The sequence below is a fragment of the Nelumbo nucifera genome, chromosome 8, assembly GCF_055504915.1.
Source record: "Nelumbo nucifera cultivar China Antique chromosome 8, China Antique-T2T, whole genome shotgun sequence".
Lineage (NCBI taxonomy): Eukaryota > Viridiplantae > Streptophyta > Magnoliopsida > Proteales > Nelumbonaceae > Nelumbo > Nelumbo nucifera.
In genome coordinates, this window is record NC_142656.1 from 31,598,662 (window position 1) to 31,624,326 (window position 25,665).

General features: G+C 37.9%; 1 protein-coding gene across 1 annotated transcript in view; it reads left to right on the top strand.

Moving 5' to 3' along the window:
- The window catches only part of LOC104603145 (P-loop containing nucleoside triphosphate hydrolases superfamily protein), a 99,511-nt gene extending 76,616 nt beyond the window's left edge, over positions 1-22,895 (top strand). The window contains exons 14-15 of the mRNA XM_088892924.1: positions 3,160-3,252; positions 22,625-22,895. Of these exons, the coding sequence (XP_088749050.1) occupies positions 3,160-3,252; positions 22,625-22,732 (201 nt within the window). The 3' untranslated portion in view covers positions 22,733-22,895. The remainder of the gene's footprint in view (positions 1-3,159; positions 3,253-22,624) is intronic.
- Positions 22,896-25,665: the final 2,770 nt, after the last annotated feature.

The window sequence follows — 25,665 nt, forward strand, 5'->3', positions numbered from 1 at the left end:
GGTCTCAAGAAGTCCTTACAACATCGTATCTGATAAACCGGATGCCATCTAGGGTGTTGGGTATGAAAACTCCTTTCTCTGTCCTTTGTCCTAACCTTCTAGATTTTCCTCTTCCTCCTAGGGTCTTTGGCTGTGTGTGCTTCATTCATGTCAAGGATCCTAAGAAGACTAAGTTGGATCCTGGGGCTACTAAAGGGGTCTTTCTAGGGGTACTCTCCCACACAAAAAGGTTATAAGTGCTATGATCCAGTTACCAAGAAAAAATATGTCACCAAGGATGTGGTGTTTTTCGAGTCTCAGTCCTATTTTCAGTCTTCTAGGAATCCTCTTCAGGGGGAGACTAGTGGGATGGAAGAGGATTCTTCTTCTCCCTCTTTTTTTGTGCCTCTTTCAGCCTCAAGTCTTTCATCTTCTCCTCCTGATCCTCCCGTTTTTAGCAGCCAAGGTGAATCTAGTGAGGCTCCCATTGAACCTGTTATTGCTCTTGACTACCTAGTTGAATCCAGTGGGACTCCCACTGAACCTGTTACCGCTCCTGATGTTGAGGATGTGACTGATAACACTAATAGGCAGTAAAGAGATATGAGAATTCCCTATAGAAGAAGAAAAAAAGATCCTCCAACTTATGGCAACAACCAATCGGACTCGAATCAATCTGTCTCAATGGTTCTAGGTAATCCTATCACTCATACTTTTGATTTGAATCTTCCCATTGCTCTTCGTAAGCCTACCTGTTCTTGTACTACTCGATACCCCATTGCTGAATACGTTTCCTATTTATGTTTATCTCCTCGTTATTATTCCTTTGTGTTTGCTCTATCTTTTGTTCATGTCCCTGCTAGGTGCTCAGAGGTAGTGTCTGACCCAAGATGGAGAGAGGCTATGAATGAAGAAATGAAAGCGTTAGTGAAGCCCAGGACTTGGGAATTAGTGTATCTACCAGAAGGGAAGAGCACTATGGGATGTAAGTGGGTGTTCACTGTGAAGCATAAGGAGGATGGGTCCATTAAAAGATATAAGGCTAGGCTAGTGCGAAGGGGTTTACTTAGAAGGAAGGGATTGACTACAAGGAGACTTTTGCTCCAGTTGCAAAGCTTAACACAATTCGAGTTCTATTGTCATTAGCTGCAAATTTCTCATGGGAACTACATTAGTTGGATGTGAAGAACACTTTCCTGAATGGTGATCTACATGAGGAGGTATTCATGAATCCTCCACTTGGTTATGATTTTGGTGGGAAAGTATGTAGACTAAGGAAAGCATTATATGGTCTTAAGCAATCCCCTTGAGCCTGGTTTGAAAGGCTCTGTGGGGCCATGAAGAAAGTGGGATACACTAAGAGTGGTGCAGATCATACCTTGTTCATAAGGAAAAAGGATAGTAGACTTACAACACTTATTGTCTATGTGGATGATATGGTGATTACAGGAAATGATCTAGAAGAGATAAAAAGATTGAAGGAGTTCTTGGCATTTGAATTTGAGATCAAAGAATTAGGCCATTTGAGAAACTTCCTTGGAATTGAGGTTGCAAGGTCACAAGAGGGTATTTGTATATGTCAAAGGAAGTAGGTCCTTGATCTTCTAGAGGAGATAGGTATGATGAGGAGTAGACCTGCAGATACTCCAATAGAGCAGAATCATTGTCTACAGGAATCGGTTGGAGAGGACTACCCTAATAAAGAAAGATACCAAAAGCTGGTAGGAAAATTGATATATCTATCTCTTACTCGACTTGATATTGCTTATGCAATGCATGTTGTCAACCAGTTCATGCACACTCCAAAGATTCCTCATATGAAAGCAGTGGAAAGGATCCTTAGGTATTTGAAAACATGCCCGGGAAAGGAATTTTGTTCAAAAAGCACAATAAAATTGAAATTGAGGCATATACTGATGCAAATTGGGCTGGTTCTATTGGAGATAGGAAATCTACTTCTGGATATTGCACATTCATTGGAGGGAATTTGCTTACGTGGCGATGTAAAAAGCAGAATGTGGTTGCTAGATCAAGTGCAGAAGCTGAATATCGGGCTATGGCTCATGGTGTTGCTGAACTGTTATGGCTTAGGACCCTCCTTGGTGAGCTCGGGATAAAGGTTGAGTGTCCTCTCAAGCTGTATTGTGACAATAAGGCTGCCATCAACATTGCAAATAACCTAGTACAACATGATAGGACTAAGGCTCATGGTCCTCTCAAGCTGAATATCGGGCTATGGCTCATGGTGTTGCTTAATTGTTATGGCTTAGGACCCTCCTTTGTTAGAGAGAGAATTGTCTCGGGTGAACTTTGCATTCCTTATACTCCTTCTAAGATGCAGGTTGCAGATGTTTTGACAAAAGACTATCTTCGGTGAAGTTCTTAGGCTTATTTGGCAAGCAAAACATGACTGATATCCATGCTTAGCTTGAGGGGGAGTGCTGGTTCGAGTGGTTAAGTGTTGGTGGGCGTAGTTTAACTTTTATGTTTAAGCTCCTTAGTCTACTATGGGCCTTTAGTTATTGGGCCTAAACTTGTTTTATTTTTTCTTTATTATGTCTAGGTGTCCCATCACTAATCAGGGGCATTCTAGTCCTTTCATGTAATCTCTTATTGTAAATATATATGTTAGCTTCTAGGACCGGCTGAATTATCACTGCCGCCCATTCTCAAACTTCTTCTCTTCTCTTCTTCTTCCTCTTCTGCTGCTGTTCTCCAGCAAACATCACGTAAGGCCTAGATATACTATTATGGTATAATAAAGGTTATTTTATGGTCTTTGTGTACTTTTCATTGCTTATTTCCAGCAAGGCATGTGCATGCACTTCTCATTAATACAAATTTCTTATTTGTTACTAGAAAGGGGGATTTGTCTTCTATTCCAATAAAATTATTCTTTTTTTTTTTTTTTTGTATAAAGCTAAAGTTACTTGGGTGATTGTAGTAGTTCATTTCTTTACTTTTTGCATGCATTGTAATACCACACTTTGTCATACTAATAATTAAATTTTGTTGAAATCAAAGTTATTTACTATAACTAAGCTGTTATTCCTGCTTCCAAATCATGATTTATAGGTACAGCAAGATAGACCTTGTAGTTACCAATGTTCTTTTTTTTTTTTTTTAGTTTCATGCTGACTGTTTAATGCATGCCTCTCATATGATTTTACCGATTTGTAGTGGATAAATGATATTGGTGGGTTTCAAAATATTGCGAAGAAACTTCTGAAGAAAATAAAGGATGATGGACTACCTACTTTTACCCCCCCAAAGGTAATTAGCTTAAATTTGTCTCCTATTATGTGTTATGGAAATCCACACTTCAGAAATTAGTAAAAGGAAGATATTTTTTAGTCATTCCATGCTGAAGTTCATCCATGAAACCTTTTTGAGAAGATAATCAAGTTGAGGTTGTGGAGACATAATTACTTGTAACTAGAGATCACAAGTCGTGTGGGGTGTGATTTAAAACACACACACACACACACATAAAGATTGTTCTTTTGGTAGATTTTACTATTGAATTATGATATGTTCATACCTGTGCATCCCTAGCAGACCAGTTTTGAGACATGATATGTACCTGATATGATGCAAGAGACTGCATAGACACTTCTGGAGCATCATTTGTAGCATTTAAACTATTATGTCCATATTAAATGAGTTACCCTTATCAGTATCCAGAATCTTAGCAAATGGAAGTTGCACCCCTGTTTTCTGTATCTATGTCTGTGTCTTTGTTTATGCCTATCATGATGTCATAGCTATTGAGTCAGTTGACCTACACAACCTTACCTCAGTTTTTGTTTTGGTTGAGCAGATGAGTAATGTTCACCATTCCCATGTAATACTCTTCTATGTATTCATTGTCGTTGATTATATCAAAGAAGCAGGGAGAGGGCAAGCTGCAGTAATGCCATTAGATGATGATTTTATACCTTAACTATTATAAATAAGCAGACCGAAATATAAAACAAAGTATATGATGTAATGGTACTTAAAGATTGCAAGTGTATTAGCATTTAGCATTTATTAACACAGAAAACATATGACTTGTGCATGTAATTCCATTAGAATACAAAAAGGGATAGAACTTCGTAACAGAATATTGAAGTACCTTAAACTAAATATTACTTGAATGAGTTCTATGATTTTCCTTGTAACTGGCTACATGCATCCTATGTTGCATTATTACCTAGTAGCTAAGTCCATTTTTACAGGGAGAAATACTAAATGAGCATAAGCATATTAAACAAGAAAAATGATTTCTCAAGATTTGAACAAATGATTCTACAATTGAAAGAGAATTGAAGGCATAAGCTCCTATCATGTATAATGAAAGAGAATTCTGTCTTATGGGCTCAAGGAGTTGAATTGAACAAGTCACTTTTTATGCCAAGAGTTCTTGTAGGTAGTGCCAAATAGACAATTAGCCCTTCTCATTTCAGTTTGTTCCATGGAAACAAGTGTAGTACTTGTGGTTAATTGCATCCCTGTTGGGGGCAGCACTACTACAGAGTTTGAATACTGTGCAATTTCTTTGATGAGTAGTCAAATAGATTCTTCCACATAAAAGGTTACCCATCCTTGGTCCCAACTATCTGTGGTTTTGGGAGGGGTGAGCAGGATAAATAGCTAACCATCAGCATTTTGTTGCTTGAAATAGCCACTTTCAGGCTTTAGATGCACCCGTCCATTTTGCCCATCCTACTCTACTTCTATGTACAACATCTTCAATCTCTCCTTTGTTATGAATTATTAAACCAAGGTAATGAAAGAGGTTGCATTGAGTTATCTCTTGGTCTCCCAATCCAATGTATACCCTAAATTATCGGACAATCCTAAGTGGATGTCAGAACCAACAACAGGGACAATAAAACAAAGTAGACTCTAAATGTAAAATCAACATTCTTAGATAGTGTTTGAAAGTATATATGGAACAACTAGAAGGATTTGACCTTCCTAGAAATGAAAAAGAATCTACAAATTAGTTAAGTCTTTATATGATTTGAAGCAGGCACCTAAATAATGGCATGGAAATTTTGATTCTAGTATGCAGGGCTAAGGCTGCGCACATCGATCCTTCCCCAGACCCCACATTAGTGGGAGCCTCATCCACTGGGCTGCCTTTTTTATTTTATCTTTTGGTTTTAAACACAATGGTGCTGATAAATGTTTATTCATAGATACGGAGGATATAGGGGAAGTTGATATCATCTTGGGAATTAAAGTTAATAAATTTAATGGGTGATTTGCTTTAAGCCAATCACACTACATTGAGGAAATTCTTGAAAAATCCAAGCATAAACGAATATTAACACTCCATGTGACAATAGTATAAAACTAGTTAAAAATTCTGGTAGAGTAGTAACTCAACTTGCATATGCTAGTGCTATTGGTAGCTTAGTGTCTACAATGGTTTGTGTCAGACTTGATATAATTTATTCTATTTGCAAATTAAATAGATTTGCAAGTAACCCCAATGAAAAGCAGTAGAATGCAATTGGAAGAGGCCTAGGATACTTTACGTGGATTGGATTACAATGATTTTCTAACTGTACTAGAAGGGTATAAATGTATAATGATGCAAGTTAAATTACTAACAAGTCCATCTCTGGATGGGTCTTTGTCCTATGTGGGGGGTGCAGTTTCTTGGGCATCCAAGAAACAATTTTGTATATCTAACTCAACCAATTTCTTGGGCCTCAAATCTCTAGATGGGTCTTTGTCCGAAGTCATAGCTTTAAGAACTGCAAGAAAGGAGGTTGAATGGATTTGAATTTGTTGTTGGAAATAAAGTTATAGCCTAGTCCAGTGCCTCCAATTTCTATCTACTGTGGTAGTGAGGCAACTCTTTTGAGCATGGTTTTCAAAACCGGACCGGACCAGACAGTCTAACTGGAAAAACCGGGACTTGACCGGTTCCGTTTTCCCCAAAAACCAGATTTCCCCCCAAAACTGTTGATTTTGGTCAGCGAATCGCTGAACCGGGCGGTTAACTGTTCGAATGGTTTTGACCGTTTTTTATTTTTTTCGAAAATTTTTTATTTTTTTATTTTTCTGTCAGAACGGGGCGAGCGTTCGGTTCGAATGGTCGGACCGTTCGACTCGGTAACCGGACCCCTGACTGGTTCGATCACCAAGTTGGTTTTAAAAACCATGCTTTTGAGAGCTTATAGTAGCACTTACAATGGCAAGTTTAAATAGGACTGCAAAAGGATTGAATCAAATTGGATATAGGTAGATCCAAATTTGATTTGTATTTGAATTCAAATCAGATTCTAATTCTATCCGTTGAATTTATGTCAGATTCGAATCAAATTCAGATTATGATTGGATATTGAATGATATAAGTAAATTAAATTATACTAAAAATGATCAAAATATATATGTTATTGGTAAAATGAACTAAAATTTACATTGATATTGTATTTCATGAACAAAATGAATTGAAATTTACTTGTATTAAACTTGGACCTATTTAGTAAAAGCACAACATTTGAACCATCTTTACTAATAGATGCGTAATAATATTAATTATATACATATATTTCAAATATATAATTATATTATTCTATAACATATATTTCTTATTTTAGTTTCAAATTTTTATATTAAAAATTAAGATTTGAGGCTCAAAAAGGCATTTTTGTTTGAAAAAATAGTAGGGCAAGGTGCCTTTGGCCCTTGGGAACACCTCAATTGAATAACTAAGTGAAAAGTTATGGCCTCTAGAAGTTTGCATATAAAGTAAAATAAGAATGATAAAAACTGTCTGGTTACACAAAACTGGGACCAGTTAACCAGTTCCCAAGTTGGACCAGCCAAGTGGATGATTTTAGCTGTTTTTGTTTTTTGGTGATAACGGTTTTAGGGTATGACTGAACCATCTGGGGGCCTAGTCACAATTTAACCAGTTCGACCAACTGGTCTGGTTTGTTTTCTAAACATTGGTATAAATTTTTGTGGAGATGATGGGCGAATGGGCTTTAGTTTCTTTTTCTCTTTAAGTTATGTTTATGACTTGTGTTTGTTAGTAGTGGGAAAGAAAAGCTGGTGATGCCAACTTATCTTTTTGACTCCAAAACTTTCCCTTCTCCCTTCTCTCTTCTTCCTACTGTTCTTTGATTATTTTTACTAATAAAACATGGTATCAGAGCATCGATTCTGAGGTTAAAGATGGTTCGGTCATCTTCTCTCTTCAGATTTCTTCATATTCTGTTCAAAACCAGTGGGAAACACATCGACTGACTTGTAAGTGTTTTTCTTATTCTTTATTTCTTGGTTGTGTCAAGAAACCCCTAAAAAAAGGGGTAAACTCATGCTGTGAAGGGTGATTTTAGTTCTATGTGGATTGTGTGGTTCTTTTTTGTACCCTGTAAGTGGGTTGTACAGGTCTGGACGACCTGTGTTTGCTGTAACAGAAGTCTTATGTTTAGTTTGTGGTATTTGGAGCACTCATGTGGCCTGAAATAGAGTATATTGGTCCGTGTAGGGACTGTCCAGAGCAGAAATTTAACCGTCTCTGATATGGAATTCATTTCAGCAGTATAGTAGTGTGCATTCTTGTGTTTTTTATCACAGAGAAATTGACCTACAGTTCTGGTTTATGTGGTATTCTTGGAGCACTCATGTAGCCTGAAATAGAGTATATTGGTCTGTGTGGGGACTGTCCAGAGCAGAAATTTAACTGTCTCTGGTATGGAATTCATTTCAGCAGTATACAGTGTGCATTCTTGTGTTTTTTATCAAAGAGAAATTGACCTACAGTTCTGGTTTATGTGAACCTGAGTATTCTTGTGACAAATCCGGAGCCCGGCTCGAATTTATTGCGGGTCGGGCTTTTTGGCTCGAGGTTAAGCCCGCGGGCCCATATACCTGTTCAAGCCCGTCCGGGGGCTGGGCCGGCCCATCGGGCCACCCATACCATGAACAGGTCTACATATGACTAGTGTTAACAGTAACTGTACTTGCTGTACTATGTCATAGGGGCATTTTTGTCATTGTATTCTTTTCTTTCTGTTGCCCTACTATAAATGGAAAGAAAAGCTGGTGATGCCAACTTATCTTTATGACTCCAAAACTTTCCCTTCTCCCTTCTCTCTTCTTCCTACTGTTCTTTGATTATTTTTACTAATAAAACATGGTATCAGAGCATCGATTCTGAGGTTAAAGATGGTTCGGTCATCTTCTCTCTTCAGATTTCTTCATATTCTGTTCAAAACCAGTGGGAAACACATCGACTGACTTGTAAGTGTTTTTCTTATTCTTTATTTCTTGGTTGTGTGTCAAGAAACCCCTAAAAAAGGGGGTAAACTCATGCTGTGAAGGGTGATTTTAGTTCTATGTGGATTGTGTGGTTCTTTTTTGTACCCTGTAAGTGGGTTGTACAGGTCTGGACGACCTGTGTTTGCTGTAACAGAAGTCTTATGTTTAGTTTGTGGTATTTGGAGCACTCATGTGGCCTGAAATAGAGTATATTGGTCCGTGTAGGGACTGTCCAGAGCAGAAATTTAACCGTCTCTGATATGGAATTCATTTCAGCAGTATAGTAGTGTGCATTCTTGTGTTTTTTATCAATGAGAAATTGACCTACAGTTCTGGTTTATGTGGTATTCTTGGAGCACTCATGTAGCCTGAAATAGAGTATATTGGTCTGTGTGGGGACTGTCCAGAGCAGAAATTTAACTGTCTGTGGTATGGAATTCATTTCAGCAGTATACAGTGTGCATTCTTGTGTTTTTTATCAAAGAGAAATTGACCTACAGTTCTGGTTTATGTGAACCTGAGTATTCTTGTGACAAATCCGGAGCCCGGCTCGAATTTATTGCGGGTCGGGCTTTTTGGCTCGAGGTTAAGCCCGCGGGCCCATATACCTGTTCAAGCCCGTCCGGGGGCTGGGCTGGCCCATCGGGCCACCCTGCCCATGAACAGGTCTACATATGACTAGTGTTAACAGTAACTGTACTTGCTGTACTATGTCATAGGGGCATTTTTGTCATTGTATTCTTTTCTTTCTGTTGCCCTACTATAAATGGAAAGAAAAGCTGGTGATGCCAACTTATCTTTTTGACTCCAAAACCTTCCCTTCTCCCTTCTCTCTTCTTCCTACTGTTCTTTGATTATTTTTACTAATAAAACATGGTATCAGAGCATCGATTCTGAGGTTAAAGATGGTTTGGTCATCTTCTCTCTTCAGATTTCTTCATATTCTGTTCAAAACCAGTGGGAAACACATCGACTGACTTGTAAGTGTTTTTCTTATTCTTTATTTCTTGGTTGTGTCAAGAAACCCCTAAAAAATGGGGTAAACTCATGCTGTGAAGGGTGATTTTAGTTCTATGTGGATTGTGTGGTTCTTTTTTGTACCCTGTAAGTGGGTTGTACAGGTCTGGGCGACCTGTGTTTTCTGTAACAGAAGTCTTATGTTTAGTTTGTGGTATTTGGAGCACTCATGTGGCCTGAAATAGAGTATATTGGTCCGTGTAGGGACTGTCCAGAGCAGAAAATTAACCGTCTCTGATATGGAATTCATTTCAGCAGTATAGTAGTGTGCATTGTTGTGTTTTTTATCAAAGAGAAATTGACCTACAGTTCTGGTTTATGTGGTATTCTTGGAGCACTCATGTAGCCTGAAATAGAGTATATTGGTCTGTGTGGGGACTGTCCAGAGCAGAAATTTAACTGTCTCTGGTATGGAATTCATTTCAGCAGTATACAGTGTGCATTCTTGTGTTTTTTATCGAAGAGAAATTGACCTACAGTTCTGGTTTATGTGAACCTGAGTATTCTTGTGACAAATCCGGAGCCTGGCTCGAATTTATTGCGGGTCGGGCTTTTTGGCTCGAGGTTAAGCCCGCGGGCCCATATACCTGTTCAAGCCCGTCCGGGGGCTGGGCCGGCCCATCGGGCCACCCAGCCCATGAACAGGTCTACATATGACTAGTGTTAACAGTAACTGTACTTGCTGTACTATGTCATAGGGGCATTTTTGTCATTGTATTCTTTTCTTTCTTTCTGTTGCCCTACTATAAATGGAAAGAAAAGCTGGTGATGCCAACTTATCTTTTTGACTCCAAAACTTTCCCTTCTCCCTTCTCTCTTCTTCCTACTGTTCTTTGATTATTTTTACTAATAAAACATGGTATCAGAGCATCGATTCTGAGGTTAAAGATGGTTCGGTCATCTTCTCTCTTCAGATTTCTTCATATTCTGTTCAAAACCAGTGGGAAACACATCGACTGACTTGTAAGTGTTTTTCTTATTCTTTATTTCTTGGTTGTGTCAAGAAACCCCTAAAAAAAGGGGTAAACTCATGCTGTGAAGGGTGATTTTAGTTCTTTGTGGATTGTGTGGTTCTTTTTTGTACCCTGTAAGTGGGTTGTACAGGTCTGGACGACCTGTGTTTGCTGTAACAGAAGTCTTATGTTTAGTTTGTGGTATTTGGAGCACTCATGTGGCCTGAAATAGAGTATATTGGTCCGTTTAGGGACTGTCCAGAGCAGAAATTTAACCGTCTCTGATATGGAATTCATTTCAGCAGTATAGTAGTGTGCATTGTTGTGTTTTTTATCAAAGAGAAATTGACCTACAGTTCTGGTTTATGTGGTATTCTTGGAGCACTCATGTAGCCTGAAATAGAGTATATTGGTCTGTGTGGGGACTGTCCAGAGCAGAAATTTAACTGTCTCTGGTATGGAATTCATTTCAGCAGTATACAGTGTGCATTCTTGTGTTTTTTATCATAGAGAAATTGACCTACAGTTCTGGTTTATGTGAACCTGAGTATTCTTGTGACAAATCCGGAGCCCGGCTCGAATTTATTGCAGGTCGGGCTTTTTGGCTCGAGGTTAAGCCCGCGGGCCCATATGCCTGTTCAAGCCCGTCCGGGGGGCTGGGCCGGCCCATCGGGCCACCCAGCCCATGAACAGGTCTACATATGACTAGTGTTAACAGTAACTGTACTTGCTGTACTATGTCATAGGGGCATTTTTGTCATTGTATTCTTTTCTTTCTGTTGCCCTACTATAAATGGAAAGAAAAGCTGGTGATGCCAACTTATCTTTTTGACTCCAAAACTTTCCCTTCTCCCTTCTCTCTTCTACCTACTGTTCTTTGATTATTTTTACTAATAAAACATGGTATCAGAGCATCGATTCTGAGGTTAAAGATGGTTCGGTCATCTTCTCTCTTCAGATTTCTTCATATTCTGTTCAAAACCAGTGGGAAACACATCGACTGACTTGTAAGTGTTTTTCTTATTCTTTATTTCTTGGTTGTGTCAAGAAACCCCTAAAAAAAGGGGTAAACTCTTGCTGTGAAGGGTGATTTTAGTTCTATGTGGATTGTGTGGTTCTTTTTTGTACCCTGTAAGTGGGTTGTACAGGTCTGGACGACCTGTGTTTGCTGTAACAGAAGTCTTATGTTTAGTTTGTGGTATTTGGAGCACTCATGTGGCCTGAAATAGAGTATATTGGTCCGTGTAGGGACTGTCCAGAGCAGAAATTTAACCGTCTCTGATATGGAATTCATTTCAGCAGTATAGTAGTGTGCATTGTTGTGTTTTTTATCAAAGAGAAATTGACCTACAGTTCTGGTTTATGTGGTATTCTTGGAGCACTCATGTAGCCTGAAATAGAGTATATTGGTCTGTGTGGGGACTGTCCAGAGCAGAAATTTAACTGTCTCTGGTATGGAATTCACTTCAGCAGTATACAGTGTGCATTCTTGTGTTTTTTATCGAAGAGAAATTGACCTACAGTTCTGGTTTATGTGAACCTGAGTATTCTTGTGACAAATCCGGAGCCCGGCTCGAATTTATTGCGGGTCGTGCTTTTTGGCTCGAGGTTAAGCCCGCGGGCCCATATACCTGTTCAAGCCCGTCCGGGGGCTGGGCCGGCCCATCGGGCCACCCAGCCCATGAACTGGTCTACATATGACTAGTGTTAACAGTAACTGTACTTGCTGTACTATGTCATAGGGGCATTTTTGTCATTGTATTCTTTTCTTTCTTTCTGTTGCCCTACTATAAATGGAAAGAAAAGCTGGTGATGCCAACTTATCTTTTTGACTCCAAAACTTTCCCTTCTCCCTTCTCTCTTCTTCCTACTGTTCTTTGATTATTTTTACTAATAAAACATGGTATCAGAGCATCGATTCTGTGGTTGAAGATGGTTCGGTCATCTTCTCTCTTCAGATTTCTTCATATTCTGTTCGAAACCAGTGGGAAACACATCGACTGACTTGTAAGTGTTTTTCTTATTCTTTATTTCTTGGTTGTGTGTCAAGAAACCCCTAAAAAAAGGGGTAAACTCATGCTGTGAAGGGTGATTTTAGTTCTATGTGGATTGTGTGGTTCTTTTTTGTACCCTGTAAGTTGGTTGTACAGGTCTGGACGACCTGTGTTTGCTGTAACAGAAGTCTTATGTTTAGTTTGTGGTATTTGGAGCACTCATGTGGCCTGAAATAGAGTATATTGGTCCGTGTAGGGACTGTCCAGAGCAGAAATTTAACCGTCTCTGATATGGAATTCATTTCAGCAGTATAGTAGTGTGCATTGTTGTGTTTTTTATCAAAGAGAAATTGACCTACAGTTCTGGTTGATGTGGTATTCTTGGAGCACTCATGTAGCCTGAAATAGAGTATATTGGTCTGTGTGGGGACTGTCCAGAGCAGAAATTTAACTGTCTGTGGTATGGAATTCATTTCAGCAGTATACAGTGTGCATTCTTGTGTTTTTTATCGAAGAGAAATTGACCTACAGTTCTGGTTTATGTGAACCTGAGTATTCTTGTGACAAATCCGGAGCCCGGCTCGAATTTATTGCGGGTCGGGCTTTTTGGCTCGAGGTTAAGCCCGCGGGCCCATATACCTGTTCAAGCCCGTCCGGGGGCTGGGCCGGCCCATCGGGCCACCCAGCCCATGAACAGGTCTACATATGACTAGTGTTAACAGTAACTGTACTTGCTGTACTATGTCATAGGGGCATTTTTGTCATTGTATTCTTTTCTTTCTGTTGCCCTACTATAAATGGAAAGAAAAGCTGGTGATGCCAACTTATCTTTTTGACTCCAAAACTTTCCCTTCTCCCTTCTCTCTTCTTGCTACTGTTCTTTGATTATTTTTACTAATAAAACATGGTATCAGAGCATAGATTCTGAGGTTAAAGATGGTTCGGTCATCTTCTCTCGTCAGATTTCTTCATATTCTGTTCGAAACCAGTGGGAAACACATCGACTGACTTGTAAGTGTTTTTCTTATTCTTTATTTCTTGGTTGTGTGTCAAGAAACCCCTAAAAAAAGGGGTAAACTCATGCTGTGAAGGGTGATTTTAGTTCTATGTGGATTGTGTGGTTCTTTTTTGTACCCTGTAAGTGGGTTGTACAGGTCTGGACGACCTGTGTTTGCTGTAACAGAAGTCTTATGTTTAGTTTTTTGTATTTGAAGCACTCATGTGGCCTGAAATAGAGTATATTGGTCCGTGTCGGGACTGTCCAGAGCAGAAATTTAACCGTCTCTGATATGGAATTCATTTCAGCAGTATAGTAGTGTGCATTCTTGTGTTTTTTATCAAAGAGAAATTGACCTACAGTTCTGGTTTATGTGGTATTCTTGGAGCACTCATGTAGCCTGAAATAGAGTATATTGGTCTGTGTGGGGACTGTCCAGAGCAGAAATTTAACTGTCTCTGGTATGGAATTCATTTCAGCAGTATACAGTGTGCATTCTTGTGTTTTTTATCGAAGAGAAATTGACCTACAGTTCTGGTTTATGTGAACCTGAGTATTCTTGTGACAAATCCGGAGCCTGGCTCGAATTTATTGCGGGTCGGGCTTTTTGACTCGAGGTTAAGCCCGCGGGCCCATATACCTGTTCAAGCCCGTCCGGGGGCTGGGCCGGCCCATCGGGCCACCCAGCCCATGAACAGGTCTACATATGACTAGTGTTAACAGTAACTGTACTTGCTGTACTATGTCATAGGGGCATTTTTGTCATTGTATTCTTTTCTTTCTTTCTGTTGCCCTACTATAAATGGAAAGAAAAGCTGGTGATGCCAACTTATCTTTTTGACTCCAAAACTTTCCCTTCTCCCTTCTCTCTTCTTCCTACTGTTCTTTGATTATTTTTTCTAATAAAACATGGTATCAGAGCATCGATTCTGAGGTTAAAGATGGTTCGGTCATCTTCTCTCTTCAGATTTCTTCATATTCTGTTCGAAACCAGTGGGAAACACATCGACTGACTTGTAAGTGTGTTTCTTATTCTTTATTTCTTGGTTGTGTGTCAAGAAACCCCTAAAAAAAGGGGTAAACTCATGCTGTGAAGGGTGATTTTAGTTCTATGTGGATTGTGTGGTTCTTTTTTGTACCCTGTAAGTGGGTTGTACAGGTCTGGACGACCTGTGTTTGCTGTAACAGAAGTCTTATGTTTAGTTTGTGGTATTTGGAGCACTCATGTGGCCTGAAATAGAGTATATTGGTCCGTGTAGGGACTGTCCAGAGCAGAAATTTAACCGTCTCTGATATGGAATTCATTTCAGCAGTATAGTAGTGTGCATTCTTGTGTTTTTTATCAAAGAGAAATTGACCTACAGTTCTGGTTTATGTGGTATTCTTGGAGCACTCATGTATCCTGAAATAGAGTATATTGGTCTGTGTGGGGACTGTCCAGAGCCGTAATTTAACTGTCTGTGGTATGGAATTCATTTCAGCAGTATACAGTGTGCATTCTTGTGTTTTTTATCGAAGAGAAATTGACCTACAGTTCTGGTTTATGTGAACCTGAGTATTCTTGTGACAGTGGTGTTATCAGTTTTTTCTATCAATGTCTTTTGAGGATTCAGTGGTTTCCGGGGGGAGGGGGGTCTTCTGGCCATAGCGGAATGAGTGGGGCATTAGACATGAATTTTCCTATGGCTGTAATCTCATTTGATGGCCTTAATTACGTAGAATGGTCAAAGGGGATTAAATTCTACATAACTGCAAGGGGAAAAATAGGTTATATCAGTGGTAAAACAAAAGAACCAAGGTCAGGAAGTGCAGAACATGATAGGTGGGACCAAAAAAACAGCGTGGTAATGTCATGGCTATTGCTGTCAATGCTGCCACAAGTAAGAAAAACCTTCATGTGCGCTGAAACAGCATTTGAACTATGGGATCAAGCTAAATTGACTTATTCAGAACAACTTCATTATGTGAAGACTTATCAATTGCAAGCTGCCTCTTTAACTTTCAAGCAAAGGGGAGATGAGTCTCTCCACATTTTATTCTGATTTGACCTTCATCTGGAAGGAACTGGACCACTATCGAGGTGTGAGCTGGAAATGTGATGAGAATGCTAAGGCCTACAAATCTCTTGTCTCTCAGCAATGGGTTTTTACCTTCCATTTGGGGCTGAACCCAATGTATGAATCTATTAGAGTTCAGATATTGGGAAGTAAAGTGCTTCCATCAGTGCAAGAAGTATATGCCCTAGTACAATTAGAGAAAAGCAGGAGGAACGTTATGAATTGTTCAGAGGGGGAGCCAATTGCTCTTGCTGCCAAGGAGGGTGAAAATTCAAGTAATGGGTGTTCTTTTAAAAAGATTGATTCTCAAAAAAGGGTGGATGAAAAAGATAAGTTTTGGTGCACTCATTGTCAACAACCTAGGCACATTAGGGATACTGTTGGAATCTTCATGGAAAGCCTAAGTGGGCATAAGAATTGAGTAAGAAACCAGCCCAAAAACAGAATAAGAATCCTATTCAGCAATATTAGAAGTACAATCCAGAAAACATGGTTTCACAAGAGTATCTAGCTTCAGGTCCTACTTTGAGCCAAGACCACCCTTCTGGTTCTGATCCAATGGAAGATATCAACTTATTCTGTAATCACCTTGAGTTGTATGGTAGAACACTTCGTCAGATGGATTCTAGCATTACTCCCTCCACTTCTTTTGCTCCCACATCAGGTAACTCTTCTATAGCCTTCCATGTATCCTCTGTTACCTCAGAGTCCCCTTGGATTATTGACTTTGGTGCATCGAACCATATGACGAATAAGTCCAATTTATTTCAGTCCTATTGTCTTCTTTTTGGGAGAGATAAGGTAAGACTTGTTGATGGCTCTTTCTCCACCATAGCTGGTCAAGGTACCATTTCTCTCCCGTTGGGCCTTACTCTTTCAAATGTTTTATATGTACCTAAACTTCCTGTTGACCTATTTTCCATTAGTAGCATTACAAATTCATTGGACTGCTTAGTAACCTTCTTTCTGTCCTCTTGTGTTATACAAGATTCGACTTCGGGGGTGATGATTGATAGAGGAAATATGGTCAATGGTCTCTATGTGTTGGAGAATAAACCTGCTTTTGAAGTTACAGAGTCGGGTCTTGTAGCTACAGAGTCTATGATTTAGTCCAATATGAGGCAGGTTTATTTATGGCATAATCATCTTGGCCATTTGCGTTTTGAGTCATTGCAAATTTTGTTTCCAGACTTGTTTAAGTCAGTGTCTATGTCTAAATTATAATGTCAAACTTGTCAGTTAAGTAAACATTGTAGAAATCCTTTTTCTTTAAAGAGTAATAAAGTTGAATTTCCTTTTCATATTATTCATTCTAATGTTTGGGGCCCTGTTACTTTACCCTTTGAGACTAGCTATATGTATTTTATTACCCTTATTGATGACCATTCCAGATGTGTGGGTATACCCACTGCATTCTAGAAATGAAGTTCGAAAGGTTGTGAAAGATTTCCACCCAGTTTTAGACTGAAATTCAAATTTTCCAATCTGACAATGCAAAGGAGTATTTCCATTCTGATCTCAATGAGTTCTTCACCTCAAATGGATCCCTTCATTGTAGTTCATGTGCTAGAACACCCTAACAAAATGGGGTTGTAGAAAGGAAAAACTGTCACCTTCTTGAAGTTGCCTATAGGTTGTTAATTCATATGAATGCCCCTCAACATTTCTGAAAGGATGCCTTCTTATTTACTGCTTATCTCATTAATCGTATGCCCTCTCAAGTTTTAGGGTATATTGTGACAATCAAGCAGCCATAAATATTGCTCACAATCCTGTCCAACATGATCATACAAAGCATATTGAGGTGGATAGACACTATTAGAGAAAGAATTGCTAGTGGAGAGATTTGCCTTCCTTTTGTAAGGTCAAAAGACCAACTAACCGGTTGCCTCACTAAAGGTGTTCACCATCCAAAGTTTGCTAAGAACCTTGCCAAGCTGGGCATGATTGACATATATGCTCAGCTTGAGGGGGAGGGTTGAGAATGGTTAGATAGGGTGCTTTTGGTCATTTTCTCCTTTCTTATACTCTCTCTGTATTTGGGCACCCAGATAAGGGCCTTCTTGTAATTATTAATTTTCAATTATAAAGTGAACTGTTGAGGGTGTGAACAGTGAACTTCACACACATCTCGACACATTGCTTTCTTCTTCCTCTTCTTCTTTTCTTCTCTTCTTTCTTTCTCTCTCTTGAAACCCTAGTTTCTGCAACTCATTCTTTAGTAGAAAATAGTGGAGATTGTGCACAAACATTACCATGCAATGCATGCATGTGTGTGGCACAATGTGGCACTTTAGAGATGCACTTTGCCTGCACCTGTGTGGTCTACATAGTGACACACTAATAGTCATGAAAACGCTAATACATAGCAGCACACTAATATCTGAGCTTACTCAAATCTTTAATCTCAAACTCAGTGCCCAATTACTATTTGAGATTACTACTTATAGGGAATTTAGTTCTTGAATGCTCTCACAATGGAAGATCATTGTAGCTGGCCTTGCTACCCAACACTCTACTTCATACAACATACTTAATAGAATTTTAGGGATCACTTATAAGGACTACCCAATACTCTACTTTATACAACATAGCTGGCCTTAGAATTTTCCTTTTAATGTAAGTGGTATCTGCCTATCACATTTTCCCATCTTGCTCTAATTCTTTTGGTGACATTTTCCTCAATATCAAGAGGAATTTCCAATCAGGATCTATATTCATGAGAGTTTGGCAAAAGTTTTAGTGTCAACTGCCAACCTGATGCAACCCCCCTTTATTTGGGCTTGGGACCAGCAATGTAAGACAAGCTCACATTGGCAGAGTTACTTTCTGATGATAGGTCTAACTGGAATATTAAAAGGATTGGAAATATCTCCTCCATTTGTTGATTATAAAGCTTGATAAAACTGGAAATCCCTCCTATAGGGACTAGAATTTTAGGGACCACTTATAGGGACTACCCAACACTCTACTTCATATAACATAGCTGGCCTATATAGAATTTTCCTTTTAATCTAAGTGGTATCTGCCTATCGCATAAAGGTCACATAAAGGTCCCTCCAATTTTTGAACCAAGGCCAAATGATGTAGAAGCTAAAGAGTCAAAAGTGGAATTTTTTGAAAATTTATGTATTTTTGTATTGTTGGGAACAAGGGATATTTTTGAAATTTTATGTATTTTTGTATTTTTGAACATCATCATTGGTGGCTGATGATTCTATCTTTGAAGTGCTTCCCAGGCTAGTGAATGACTTAGATAATGGCTTTCTTATGAAGGTCCCTACTTTGACTGAGGTTAGAGGAATTGTATTTGGCATAAACAGGGATTGTGCACCAGGTTCACACCGGTTTACTGGTCATTTGTTCACCACTTGTTGGGGAAATGTGTTTAACGCTGTTGCTTACATATTTAATGGTGGAAGCATGCTGAGAAGTTTTACTTTATTGTTTTGTTGATCTTATTCCTAAGACAGACCAATTGAAGAACCTTTGCTGATTTTAGACCCATTAGTGTGGGCAATTTCATCTACAAAATTGTTGCAAAGTTGACGACGGTAAGGCTTAGTACTATTTTGCCTAAATTGATTTCTGAAGAGTAGGGAGCTGTTGTTCAGGGTAGGAATATTTTAGATAATATTGCCATTGTTCAAGAATTGGTTCAGGAGATTGACAGAATTTTGGGTGGTACTATTATCCTTAAATTAGACATGGCTAGGCATACAATAGGATGGATTGGAGCTTTACTCTTAAGGTGTCGCAATGTTTTAGTTTTTCTTGAGTATGGATTAATCTTGTTAAGAAGACTGGTTAATTGCTCATTCTCTGTGTTTTGGTGAATGGTTCTCTTCAAGTTTTTATAAATCCTCTAGAGGCTTGAGACAAGGGAGAGCCATTTTTTCCTTACATTTTTATTTTCACCAAGGAGGTACTGAGTAGGGGCCTTAAGAAGGTGTTTATGAATATAAAAGTAGATAGCTACCATGTGCCTTGTGGATGTCCTACTCTTTCTCATAATCCTTATGCAGATGACACCATTATCTTTTTGACAGGTAATAAAAAACCTTTAAAAAATTTTACAGATTTTTTGTCTCATTATTGAAAGGCCTTTGGGATGTTGGTAAATAAGAGCAAAAGTTGCTTTATTGTTTCTAATAAATTGTCTCCAAATAGAGTTTCCATTGTGGAGAGATGCACTGGTTGTACTCGGAAGAAACTCCATTTTGTTTATCTTGGTGTTCGCATTAATAAAGGATGATGTGGTGCTAGCCTATTTGAGGATATTGTCAACAAGATTAACAAAATAATTGCTAGATGGAAGGGTCGGCTTCTACCTCAGGGCGCTAAAATTGTTCTGATTAGAAATGTGCTCTCTAGTTTACCCATTCTTCTTATTTCTTCTATTGCAGCACCAGATAAAGTGCTTCATAGATTGGAGAGTGTTCATTCGGTTCTTATGGGCATCTAAGGATGCTGAGCTTAAACCCTTTCGAGGAAGGTGGTCTCAATATTAGAAGCCTTTCAGGTTGTTAGTTTGAGGTTTAGATTGAAAGCTCTTTGGAGTGTATTTGTGGGAAAAAACTTTATAGTCACAATTTTTAAAGCCCATTCTCTCAAAAACAGACACATCATGTTGGCACAGGAATTTTCCCATGGCTCTTACACTTGGAAAAAGAATTTCCAATATACAGATGTGGTGGTTCAATGTGGTTGATTGGTTCAGGTAATTTAAACTTTTGGCTAGATTGGTTGTTTGATATAGGTCCATTAATTTGATAAAAAAAAATTGATCAAAAAATATAGGTCCATTAATTGACCTTTCTATTAATGTTGATGAAGTTAACACCACACTTACGGTTAATGATTTAGTTTATAGTGATGGAAGATGGAACATGGCTACTGTTTGGAACAACCTTGATATTGGTGTAATTTGGTTTATGGATCAGAAATTGTTTACCTTAGAAAGTGATTGATCATCTGATTTGAAAGGGACAGTGATGAGAATTTTTCAATCACCTCTACCTGGAATAGTGTTTGCCAAAGAAGAGAAAATCCACCCATCTCTCAGTGGCTATGGAACTCTTCATCGCCACCAAAAATTTGTGTTTGTCTAGAAAGCTCTTCATAATAAAACCCCTACAGACGTAAATATTAAAAGCCTGGGAAACAGTCTTTGTTCTAAGTGTTTCTGCTGTGCCTCTCCTTCTGAAGAGTCCACTGATCATTTATTTGTTTCTGGGGTGTTTGAAAATAATATGTGGTCTTACTTTAGTCATGTTCTTCATTTGAATATTCATCTCAATGACTTCTTTCTCAATGGGTGGCTAGATGGTTCTATTTTTCTAATGATAGAATTATAAGAATAATCAATGAGGCCTTGCTGTTGGAACTCTTCCTATGAATATCATCTGGGAAATTTGGAGAGAAAGATATAGAAGGAAAATGGAGGGGTATCTCTAGGCTTGCTTCTTCCATCATTTATAAAAGTGTTACTTGGATGCAGGAGTTGGGTGTGGCTAGATTTAAAATGTGTCTTTCTAATATTGAGAAAAAAAAACAATTTGCAGCTTTGATTCTGGTTGCCTCTCAAGTCTCAACCTATGCTTCATTGTGTTACTTTGGTCCACTGGACTGGTTGGAAATTTGGATGAATTTGTATTACATGTTGATGGTTCTGCTGGTCAAAATAGAAGTAGAGGCAGGTGTATTGTTTGAGATTTTAGAAGTAACTCCATTGTGGCTGGTTCTTTTCATTATGGTGATTCTTATAATAATTCTGAGGCAAGAACATTGTATGATGGGCTGACTCTCACTAAGAGTACAGATGTAGTTAAGTTCCTTGCTTGTTTTGATTCTCTCTCCTTGGTTCAGAAGTTATGGTGTCTATTCGATGTTGGATTATTTCACATTTTCATGGAGGGTAATTACCAGGTGGATTGTTTAGAGCAAGGATGGGAAGTGATGAAGCATCTTCAGGAATTTATGATAGCATATATGATTTGCCTAGTGTGGTGTGGTCTGCAATTGTTCCAGATGGTTTGGGCACCTTTCCTACATGCATAGTTGTCAAGGCGACTAGGCGCCCTTGGAGGCTTGCCTGGCCTAATCACTAAGTAGTTTTGTACAGCGTGTTATAAAATACTTTTATATTCTTAATTTTTTGAGGTTTTAATTATAAAATAGACACTATTAAACTAAAATGTTCATTTTCTGTGTTTACATAAATTTCTTTTTATTATTTTCTTATTTGTTAGGGTTTAATCAACACAAACATTGCTAGATGCTGTATTGAACCCTCAAAGACATCAAAACCTGAACCAATAAGGAAGAACTTAAAATATTGTGTAATCAACATATTTTCTTCTGCCACATCTTCTTTGTCTTCTCATGAATATGTTGTTTTTCTACACTTTAACATGAAGCTTATACTTATGAAAATTATGGACAATTATTAAGGAAATATGATTATGGAACCTAGGAAACTGCCCTAGGATATATGTTTTTTACTTAAAAAAAAATTCTAACCTAGGTGACAAGGTGATAAGGCTCCCCCATGTTGCCTAGCCTCACCTTGGGGCCTTGAAAACTATGCCTACATGTTCAGTGATCTTCTTGTTTTAAGAAATCTCAGACCTTTATTTTGTTTGTTAATTATGAACTCATATTTCTCTTTTATGGATTTTATTTTGAGGGGTAAGGTATTTACCTCCCCCTTCTCCCTCCTCATCAGGTGTTTTTCCTCATTCTATTAAAATTTGCAATGGCTGCCCACTGCCCCTAAACCTTGAGTAAAGTTATACATTCATCATATATAGTAACAACTATATCATTTGACATAAACAATAAGAATGGTCATAAATTCACTTTTTTCCTTTTTCATAAACATTTGGTCTAATTGAAACTGGAGAAAAACAACCTCCTGCAAGAAGTTTCGAACCAATTAAACCAAACCAAGGATGATTTCTTCAACCCATACAAAAACTTCTTCAGGTGACACATTTTCCCTTTTAAAACTGCCATAAAACTGAGGCAACAAGATACATACTTCGTGCAGAGTAGGAAACACAATGCTATTTCAGCGAAATAAATGATTAATGGCATTTAAATGTTCAATAAATAAATTATAAAATGATTTGGCATACTTAATATGCAGACAAATCAAAACTTAGTTTATTTCATACTGTCTTGAATAGCATTGTATTTAAACTATCTGGTCATCATGAGCTTAAACATGTTATACTTTTCATATTTTGCTTTCTGCATTTTCTTCTTTTTTCAGATTTTGAAGCTTGTCAATTCTTATTCAAAACACTTGTCATGTGTTAGCTAACTTCCTTCTACACTAATTCGCTGTGGTAACAGCAAACTGTGGAGGCTTTACTGGAGTCGGGATACTCTCTCCTCAAAGAACAACAGTTAATAATGGAGACAAAACTCTCCAAGGAATATATGAAGAATATTGATGGATAGAAGGAACTGCCCTGAACCACCATCTTATCTATACCTTTTGTATGTATTAGTATGTATAATTGTTCTCCAAGCTTTTGTTATTGGTTGTGCTGATGCTTGTATTGAGGGAACATTTAATGAAAGGAGAGTAATATTTCACGTATAGGCATTTACTGGATTTTCCAAGTCAGTCTTTTCTTTTTAGAGGTGCTCTTTGGTTTTTCACAGGTCTTTAACACGGAGAAAATACCACCCATAGGATGTAAGTGCATGATAAGTGCTCAGAAATGGTGATACGGAGTACAAACTTTACTATTCTCCACAGCCATTGCCTATGCACTAGTGGCATGCATGTTAGTGTGTTATGGTAAAATCTCATGCTGGCAAGTCTTTTCACACTTTGAACGTGCTAATTGGCTCAGTTGATTAAGGTTTTTGGCTGATTGCAGGGGAGACATAGGACTGATTCTTGCCTTCACCTAATCACACCTTGTCTGGGGGAATATAGCCAAGGTTCAAAGTATCAAACGGCAACGTATCAATGCATATTGTACTATATGTATCCATTTTTCCAGGTCACCAGAACATTAAATACATGGAAATTGAGGATTCTCATGGTTTTGATTGTTCAAAACCCTCCCAATGATGACATTCCTCAAGACCAGACCGAGAATAGTGCAAAAACAATTAGTATCTTCGGATCAAAATCGTTTAGATTACATAGAATTAACATATACTCGGCTTCCCAAATTCAGTTTTACCTATTTTTAAACCGTTTCTTAGAAAGAATTCATTTGTCTTCTCATGACTCATTTTGGTCAGTCCATGGATCACATTACCAAGTTAGGAAGCTTTTTCACTGTCTGAATAAGCATTGGGTCATTTTGAGAGCTTTTCTTTTCCTGTTATTTTAATCTTTAATCTTCTTATCCGCTTCCATAGTGAGTGTGTAACTCATACATTTTTTCTTGGCTTGTCTCTTGGTAATTCACTAATATTTGTTTACATTTAGTCAAATACATGATCAATTTCTCACTAAGTTTGTTTATAGCTAGCATAGTTAGTCATTTGATCATACTATCTTTGTTTGGTTATTGTTATTTCTTAGTATTTAGTTTTATTGTTAGAATTGTTGCTAATTCTTACTTTCGATTGCCTAGCTTAGAGTGTTACTTGTTTTATCTTAAGCCCAAAAATTACAAATATCATCCTTGGAACATTGGTCTAGTGAAAATTGGTTTAATTGGATGTGTGTGGGGTGTCTAACACCTTCATGCACCATACCTTGGTCCCCGAATCCTTCAACTCTCTATTCCCCATTGGGTTATGAGTCACCAATAAAAATCCATTTTTCTTGTAAATATCTCAAGCTTTCCTAAATTTCCAATTCTCAAAAATTTAGGTGGCAATTCTTTGCCCCTCTGGTTCAAGTAGCTACAATTCCTCTAGGGGCAAGGTTCAAAGTATTGGAAATGCAAAGTATATCGGAAAGGTAATTTTAAGAGATATATCGGGATATGTGTTGGATATACATAGATACGAACGAAAAAATATGATACACATGGATACACTTGAAAAAAAAATCTTAGAAAATATATTAATAACAATAAAAATCAGTTTTATGTGATTATAACTAATCTATTTAAACATAAAACCATACTTTAACGGTTTATATAAAGTATCGGGACATAATTGGTAACTATTTTCACATAGCCAATTCGAATTAGAGAAAGAAAGCCCTAGAAATCAGGGGTGAATTAGAATGAATGACCCTACCCCAAGAGCCAGAATATATAAATACAAAATGTGAATATTTACAAAAAAAAAGCCCTTATAGGACTAAAGAACAACAATAAAAATCAGTTTTATGTGATTATGACTAATTTATTTAAACATTAAACCATACTTTAATGGTTTATATAAAGTATCGGGACATAATTGGTAACTATTTTCACATAGCCAATTCAAATTAGAGAAAGAAAGCACTAGAAATCAGGGGTGAATTAGAATGAATGGCCCTACCCCAAGAGCCAGAATATATAAATATGAAATGTGAATATTTACAAAAAACGCCTTATAGGACTAAAGAAAAATATAATAAGAAAGAAAATAAGTGATATAATACAACAAGGACTATAGTAATATAATACATCATTGGGACTCTTGACACTCCCCCTCAAATTGATGTAAAGGCATTAGCATCTGTTTGCTCACAAGGAATAAATGTTTGGATCTCGTCATAGCCTTTGTGAAGATGTCAAGTTGCATATTGAAGGTGACATGAAGGAGAGAGATAGAGCTAGCAAGAAACAAGTCTCTGATAAAGTGGAAATCCACCACAATATGCTTCTTTCTTTCATAAAAGACAAGGTTACAAGCAATGCTTATGGCATTAGTATTACCTACATATAGAGGGATATATGTAGAAGAGTGACCTAGTTCCATAAATAGAGAATGAAGCCAAACAAGTTCACTGCATACAGATGACATTTCCCTGTACTTTGATTCCGTAGATGACTCAGAGATAGTTTGTTGTTTCTTGCACTTCCATGAGATAAGAGATTTACCTATGAAGACATAACCCAATAGTGGAACAATGGGTGTCAGACAATCTGCCCAATCAACATCAGCATAGTCCCTCAATTGGATAGAAGAGAATGAATATAAGAATAACCCCTGTGATAAGGTGCCCCAAACATAGTGAATAATCTAATGTACAATAGTCAAATGTGGTTGACGAGAAGCTTAGACGAACTGAATTATAACTTCAACCGCATGTGAGATGTCAGAGTGAGTCATAGTGAGATAGATAAGACACCCCACAAGTTGTTGATAGAGGGAGGCATTAGTTATGTAAAGAACCTTCTGAATTGGACAACTTAACATTCAGCTTCAAGTGAGTATCCACCTATTTACCATCAATAAGGCCGGCCAATTGGACTAGAGCAAAGGCA